Source organism: Chiloscyllium plagiosum, chromosome 24, assembly GCF_004010195.1.
Source record: "Chiloscyllium plagiosum isolate BGI_BamShark_2017 chromosome 24, ASM401019v2, whole genome shotgun sequence".
NCBI classification, from domain to species: domain Eukaryota; kingdom Metazoa; phylum Chordata; class Chondrichthyes; order Orectolobiformes; family Hemiscylliidae; genus Chiloscyllium; species Chiloscyllium plagiosum.
In genome coordinates this window covers 18,193,980-18,202,490 of record NC_057733.1, presented here as the reverse complement: position 1 = coordinate 18,202,490, position 8,511 = coordinate 18,193,980, and the positions used below count along the sequence as shown (strand labels likewise).

Genomic DNA, 8,511 nt, shown 5'->3' with positions numbered 1-8,511 from the left:
TCCCCTTCCAATTTATGTGCAATCCGTCCTTCTTGTACAGGTCACTTCTACCCCAAAAGAGATTCCAGTGATCCAAAAATGTGAATCCTTCTCCCATACACCAGCTCCTCAGCCATGCATTCATCTGCTCTATCCTCCTATCCTTGCCCTCACTAGCTCGTAGCACTGGGAGTAATCCAGATATTACTACTCTTGAGGACCTAATTCTACCTAACTCTCTGTAATCTCCCTTCAGAGTCTCAACCTTTTCCCTTCCAATGTCATTGGTTCCAATGTGGACAATGACCTCCTGCTGGCCCCTCTCCCCCGTGAGAACATTCTGCACCCACTCTGAGACATCCTTGATCCTGGCACCAGGGAAACAACACACCATTCTGCTTTTTCTCTGCTGGCCACAGAAACGTCTGTCTATACCTCTGACTACAGAATCCCCTAACACAATTGATCTCTTGGAAGCCAACGTACCCCTCGTTGCATTAGAGCCAGTCTCAATACCAGAAACTTGGCTGTTCGTGCTATGTTCCCCTGAGAATCCATCACCCCCTACATTTTCCAAAACAACATATCTGTTTGAAATGGGTATATCCACATTGTTAGTCATCTATCTATTTTATTTGGATATATTCCACAAATTTGTGGCATGGGTCAGAGCTATTTATTTAGGTGCTAATGTTAAATGAGACAGAAATGACACTATAGCAGTGCTATATGTATTGTTGCATGTAGCAGTTATCAGAACACCAACAAGATTGCTCAGCAAGAATTCTTCATCTTGTTATCCTGTCAGCAGCAAGAACATATCCTGGATTATAAAAGACCAACAAGAGGTAACAAAATTGGTCTGATTGACCAGCCAATTTACAATTTGAGAATTCTGAATGATTGTTCTCTTGGATCACTTGTAGCAACATTTGGAATTTTAATCTGGGAGATTCCAGGACCAGCAGGGAGAGAGAAAGATTGGCTGGTTACACAATATTAAAAACAGAAAATGCCAGAAATACACAGCTAGTCAGTGTGTATCTGTGAAGAAAGAAACAAAATTCATTTTTCTGATTGTGCCCTCTTAGCAGAACCAAATATTAACTGGTTCTCTCTCTGCAGAAGCTTTCTGAGTGTTTCCAGCATTTTTCTGATTATGTTACAGATTTCCAACATGTCCACTAGCTCTAATGTTGCAGCAAATTTCCTGGTTGAACAAAGAGTGCTTTGAGTGGCCTGAAAACATATTTTGGAGTTGAGTGCAATGGAAGTGAGAGGACAGATAAAGTAAAATGGACTACAGTGCTCCAGTCCAGTCAAAGAGGGCTTCCCGCTCCTAATAACTCTGCAAGTCTTTGTGCTGCAGAGTCTGCTTGTAGGTAAGTTGGATTTAGGTAGGAACCGGTTTGCTTCATGAATGTCAACGCTTGTCAATTGGCTCAGGAGAATCGGGCGAAGTTCTTGGGTCAATTAGTATTTGTGGAATTATAACCTGGCAAGCAACAGCACCTTTTAGGAGAGAGAGAACAACAGGAAAAAAAAGGCAAAATATTGCAGACGCTGGAATTGCGAAACAAGCATAGAGAATACTAGAGAAGCTCAGCAGGTCTGGCAGCATCTGTCGAGACAGAAACTGAGTTAACATTTTGAGTCTGTCATGACTACTCTTGAGGGCAGTTCTCTGTGTTTGTTCGGGTAAGGAAAGGTGCTGAGAAAAAGTTTAAACAAAAGACTATATTCAAAACGTTGCATTGGGGATTTCTCTCACCTACAGTCCATTCTTGATATTTATTGGAAATGAAAGATAAATATTTCTGCTTACAAAATAAATCTCTCTAACCTGCATTCACACCAGATACACAGAGCATTGGTATACATGAGGATAGGAAACATAAGAAATAGGAGCAGGAGTAGACCATTTAATATGTGAAGTCTGCTCCACTATTCAATAAGGTCATGACTGATCTGATTTGGATCTTAACTCCACTTTCTTACTTCACACCCATCACCCTTCTAAATCAAATTCCTCTCAAACCCTGAATATGTTCAATAACCCAACTTGCACTGCTTTCTGGGGAAGTGAATTCTCAAGACTAATGGATCTATCGTCTTCATCTTAAATGGGTGATCTCTTATTTTTAAACTGTGTCACCAAGTTCCAGTTAGCCCTCAAGAGGAGAAACAGCCTCTCAGCATTTACTCTGTCAAAACCCCTCAGAATTTGACATGATTCACAAAGAGGAATGCTGTTTACTTACAAAGATGCAGGAAATGTTGCTCTGAAGTTTCTCAATAGCATTCTCCACTGCCTTAATTTTCTTGTCAACATTGATCTTGGTTTCTCGAAGTTCATTCTGGAAATTCATTGTGAAAAACACAGAAATAACTGGTAGATATGGACTATGAATATACGGAACATTAGCATTATCTCAATGGGAACTCAACACACTGAAATACAGCAAAAATTATTCAGTGTTGAAATACCCAGAAATCCAAATTTAAGTCCCAAAATGACAAGTTATTCCACTAGAAATTATTTCTTCAACTGTACCCTCAAAAATCACCCACGTTACTCAAAAATCACAAGTGATTACAGATATAGTGTCCAAATTCAAATAACTCAAATGGAATTGAAAAAGTAATATTGACTGATTAGTAATGAATAAACTCAATTTTCTGTTAATTTGAGAAAGCTGGGTTAAATTGATTTCCTTTAAAACATCTGTTCATTTGAGTGTAGGAGAAAGGAATCCTTTGCAGTTTAACCCTATTGTTTCCATCCAAGGGACAAGTGAATAATCAGTTCTTCCCACCTCACTCAAGAGCTTAACAATTGAAGCAGATCTGTAACAAACTGTGGAACCTCACCCAGGGACTGGTTGCAACAACAGACAATTATAGCAGACAAACATGTCCGACTTGCAGGACTGCTGTACTGTCCTACCCTCAGAGTACGTAGAATTACATATCATGTTCAAATCATAAAGGGTAATGATGGACAGCATTGTAAGATATATGGACAGCATTGTATGATACATGTATATCACAACAGTTTTGCAACCAATTGTCATTCTGACTTCACTCAGTGTCCACTCCTACATCAACTTTACAACAGGATCACTGCAGAATGTTCAAAAGCAGGAACTCAGGACAATATATTGCCAAAGATAAGGCTGAAGAATAGACGCTTAAGTGAGGCATCAGAAGACACAACCCTGCCCACGCCATGAATAAGATCAGAGACATTGTTAACTCCATTAAAGAAGGAAATAAATAACTAATTTTTACTGAAAAAGCATTTGTCATGGCCTCAGGATGTCAAAGAATTACTTTTTGTGATGTAATATGAAATAAATTGTCCTCAATGTGCACACAGCAAAATCCCACAACCAGCCATGAAATAATTACAAAAGTATTTTGTGATCAATATTGACCAGCACACCTCCGAGAACTCCCGTGCCCTTTATAAAGGAGTGTCAGAGGGTCTTTACCTCCCACCATGCTTAACATCTCATCTGAAAGATGGAAAACAGAAAGGGCGGACATACTCGTTAAAGCAAACCATTTCGATCTCCTCACAAGAGTCATAGAGTCATACAGAATGGGAATAAGGTCACCCTATTGAGATTTATAAAATCTTGAAGCATATACTTAACGTGAATGCAAGAGTCTTTTACCTAGGGTGGGGGAGTACAAAACTAGGGGGCACATTTTTAAGGTGAGAGGAGAAAGATTTATAAATGGAATGAACTGTCAGAGAAAGTAGTGGATGCAGGAAACAACATTTACAACATTTAAAATCCATTTAGATAAGAGTGTGAATAGGACAGATTTGGAGGGATATCGGCCGAATGCAGGCAGGTGGGTACAGTTTAGTTTGGTAACATGATCTGCTTGGACTGGTTGGACCGAAGGGCCTATTCCCATTCTGTATGACTCTATGACTCTTGTGAGGAGATCGAAATGGTTTGCTTTAACGAGTATGTCCGCCCTTTCTGTTTTCCATCTTTCAGATGAGATGTTAAGCATGGTGGGAGGTAAAGACCCTCTGACACTCCTTTATAAAGGGCACGGGAGTTCTCGGAGGTTTTCCAGCAACACATTTCCAGCTCTGATCTCCAGCATCTGCAGACCTCACTTTCTCCTCAACATACTATGCCTGAGTGAAAAATATCCCAGTCTTTCCAGTGTATTTTTATACCTCAAGCCCTCCATTCCCCGCAACATCCTAGTAAATGCTTTCTGAGCCCTCTCCAGTTTAACCATCTTCTTCATATAACTCGGCAACCAGAACTGCACACAGTTCTCCAGAACAGGCCTCACCAATGTCCTGCACAACCTCAACATGACATACCAACTCTTACATTAGAGTGGTGCTGGAAAAGCACAGCAAGTCAGGCAGCATCCAAGGAGCAGGAAAATTGAGGTTTTGGGCAAAAGTCCTTCATCAGGAATGAGGGCAGGGAGCCTCCAGGATGGAGAGATTAATGGGAGGGGGTGGGACTGGGGAGAAAGTAGCCAAGAGTACAATAGGTGGATGGAGGTGGGGATGGAGGTGATAGGTCAGAGAGGAGGGTGAAGCAGATAGGTGGGAAGGAAGATTGGCAGGTAGGACAGTTGTGAGGATGGTGCTGAGCTGGAAAGTTGGAACTGGGGTAAGGTGGGGGGAGGGGAAATGAGAAAACTGGTGAAGTCCACATTGATGCCCTGGGATTGAAGTGTTCCAAGGCAGAAGATGAGGCGATCTTCCTCCAGGTGTCAGGTGGTGAGGCAGTGGTGGTGGAGGAAGCCCAGGACCTGCATGTCCTCAGCAGAGTGGGAGGGGGAGTTGAAATGTTGGGCCACGAGGCAGTGGGGTTGATTGGTGTGGGTGTACCGGAGATGTTCCCTAAACTCTCTAATCTAACCTCTGATCTCCAGCATCTGCAGTCCTCACTTTTACCAACTCCTATACTCAAAGGCCTAAGCAATGAAGGCATGCGTGCTAACTGTCTCCTTGACCAACCTCTAACTGGGGCACAAATTTCAAAGAATTATGTACTTGAATCCCTAGGTCTCTCTCTTCTACAACACCACCCAGGGCCCTTTCAGTATTTATATATGTCCTGTCCTTGTTTGTGTTACCAAAATGCAATACAGTTGGTCCTGCTATGATGCGATATTTCCATTCCCATGCAACCCCGCGTTACATGAAAATCGCGAAATATTAGCACCATTTAAACTAATGGGGCCAGAATTACACTATAGCCAATACTGGTAAGAAAAGTTTGTGTTCACAAATAATGGTTTAAACTCTTCAACCGTGTCATAGCAAATTCACATTGAAGATACACGCATTATAGCTGAACCGACTGTACTCACATTTAACTAAATTAAACTCCATCTACCATGCCTCAGCCAATCACCTAATTGATCAAGATCTCTTTTTAATCTTAGATAACCTTCTTCGCTGTACACTTTACCACTAATTTTTGTGTCATCTGTAAACTTACTAACCATGCCTCTTACACTCTCAACTAAGTCATTTATATAAATGACAAACAAAGTGCACCCATTACTGATTCCTGTGGAACACCGCTGGTCACAGGCCTCCAGTCCGAAAACAACCCTCCACCACCTTCCTCTGTCTTGACTATCAAGTCAATTTTGTATCCAATTGGGAAGCTCATCCTGAATCTCATGTGATCGAATTTTACTGACTAGCCTACCATGTGGAACCTTGTCAAAGGCTTTACTAGTTAAACTGAGAAATATTCATGATATCTGTGCCAGATGCACATACCTCCCACTACAAATCATGTCCCAACAAAACAGGTAAGAAAAGAATGGGAGGAAGTATTAACAAAGGATATGAAATGATTAATCTTATTACAGTCACTCCAACTTTTAAATTATCATGACAGGAACATTTTTTTATTAAAAGCGAACAGTACAAATCACTGTAGCAATGTTTAAATATTTTAATCATTCTTTCAAAAATTGATTAATTTTGCTTCCAGTTTTCAATGTAGGTATTTATTCCAGTATTAATTACTTTTTTATTCAAAACCATGACAAAACCTATTGCTGAGTCTGTTACAAAGTGTTTTTATAAACTGTCAAAAGAGTCTGTAGAAAAGGGTTCACTGCAAGTCAGTGAGTTTTGGGGAGAAGGATTTTGTGAGTCTTTTCTGTCATCAACTGAACCTCTATGCTTTACAGTTTAGTGAAACCTTGCTTTTACTTTCATCTTTCTAACTCACTCCCCTCTGCCAGTTATTTCATACTGACCTCCTTTTCAGTCTTCGCCCTTGCCACAGAGATTACCTCGTGGTTTACATGTTTCTCCACTGTGCACTCCGTACAGATGCAGCACTGATCATTTTTACAGAAAAAATCTAAATACTGCTCATGCACACAGCATTTTCCCTGTTCGATGTTTTTCATTGGGTGAATCAGTTTATGATTTTTAAAGGCTGCATTTTCAAGGTGAGGCCTCAGGTGACTTTCACAGTAGGACACCATGCAAGTCAGGCAGGACTTTACAGCTTTTAACTTTTTATCAATGCAGGAGTCGCAGGCCACTTCATCGGGATCAGTGACAATCTCATCACTTTGTTCATTTTCAATTGCCTTATGCTCAGTCTCAGTGTCTAGTGGTTTACAAGTTAGCTCTTGCTCACATTCCTTACTTGTTTCCAATTTAGCCCTTGCTTCAGATTGACAGCTTTGTTCCGGAACCTCAGTCTCTTGTCCAACTTTGCCTTCAAGCTCTTGAGGTTCAATCATCCCTTCTTTCCATTTTTCCACCAGTCCATTCAAAGCGGCATTCTCCTGGGGAGGCAGGTCTGAATCAAATATTTCCTTGCATTGTGGGCAACTGTGGATGTGGATCATCTCCCAGAAGTGTTCGAGGCATCCTTTACAAAAGTTATGTCCACAAGAGGTTAATGTTACAGGAGATTTGAAGAAATCTAAACAGATCGAACAAGTGAACTGTTTTCCCAGCATTGAGGAGTCTGGAGCAGCCATTGAGGAAGCAGGCACCAACAGCTGTGTGAACAAATCAAAACAGGCTTCCAAAGTGAACCACACCTGAACTATGAAACAAAAAAAAACAACTGGAGGTTGTTAACTCTTTCTGTTCAGTTCAATCTAAGCACAGAGAATGACTGTGTCTGAATATCCTAAATAGATCATTAAAATAATGGGAAACTGCAGAAACAGAATTTATGAAGCCCTCTGTCTCCTCTGTGACTTCAGCTAGTTTGTTCCTCCAACTGATTAAATGAGGAAACAATGGAACAAATATTCAGTATTGCATCCGTAACACACCCACATTCATTGCTGTAAGTATAGGTCATGCTTCAAACTTAAAGACACTGGACTTTACTCAAACTCTGTGCAGGTAACCAAATGGAAATCCACATACCGAGAGCAGAAGGAACTCCATCTTTATTAGACTGCAGTCCTTCCTCCTCACCATTCCCCAAGCTTTCATGTCCATCCTGCCCTGTTGGTATTAAAGTGGGCCAATTTCAATAATTAAACAATACCAATTGGAAATCTGGGCCTCGACTTCTCCTTGTATTCCATTGGCAAATCATAACTTTATTTTCAAAGTGATAACAGGTTAAGATAACTTTCTTTGAGGGTAACCTTTCAGGCTTTGCTAACAGATTATTGTTCAATGGAGAGCAGGTTGAACGTGTTTATTTCTCTCAATTTGCAGAGGTCCTGATCCTGACATTAGTCAACATTAAGTTTTTATGATTACTAACTTTCCTTGTAATGGAAGTGTATTAAGCATCAAAAATCTACATTATCATGATTTAGAACACCAGTATTAAATTTCCTCTTAAACTTCTCTGCGTTAATGAGAAAAAATTCCAGCTTCTCCCTGCAGAGCAAGCCAGTCAATCCCATTCCACCACTTATCCCTGAAACCCTGAAGTTTATGTTCCTGCATTTAGAAAGGCAAGGATTAATTAATGATAATTGAAACTTTATTGCTGGAACAGCACAGCAGGTCAGGCAGCATCCAGGGAACAGGAGATTCGACGTTTCGGGCACAGGCCCTTCTTCAGGAATGAGCAGAGAGTGTTCAGCAGGAGAAGATAAAAGGTAGGGAGGAGGGACTTGGAGGAGGGGAGTTGGAAATGTGATAGGTGGAAAGAGGTCAAGGTGAGGGTGATAGGTCGGAGTAGGATGGAGGCGGAGAGGTCAAGAAGAAGACTGCAGGTCAGGAAGGCGGTGCCGGGCTGGAGGGATCCGGCTGAGACAAGGTGGGGGGAGGGGGGATGAAGAAACTGGTGAAGTCCAAGGATGATAGTTAATGATAATTAATGATAGTCATCATGGCTTTGGGCATGGGAAATCATGTCTCATGAACTTGAGTTTTTTGAAGAAGTAACAAAGAAGATTGATGAGGACAGAGTGGTAGATGTGATCTATATGGACTTCAGTAAGGCGGTTGACATGGTTCCCCATGGGAGACTGGTTAACAAGGTTAGATCTCATGGAATACAGAGAGAACTAGCCATTTGGATG

The 8,511-nt window shown here is 41.1% G+C and overlaps 1 protein-coding gene across 1 annotated transcript in view; it reads right to left on the bottom strand.

Moving 5' to 3' along the window:
- ftr42 (finTRIM family, member 42) overlaps window positions 1–7,428 on the bottom strand; it is a 25,818-nt gene extending 18,390 nt beyond the window's left edge. The window contains exons 1-2 of the mRNA XM_043714493.1: window positions 6,253–7,428; window positions 2,241–2,336 (exon numbers count right to left, since the gene is read on the bottom strand). Coding sequence (XP_043570428.1) covers window positions 2,241–2,336; window positions 6,253–6,993 — 837 coding nt within the window. The 5' untranslated portion in view covers window positions 6,994–7,428. The remainder of the gene's footprint in view (window positions 1–2,240; window positions 2,337–6,252) is intronic.
- Window positions 7,429–8,511: the final 1,083 nt, after the last annotated feature.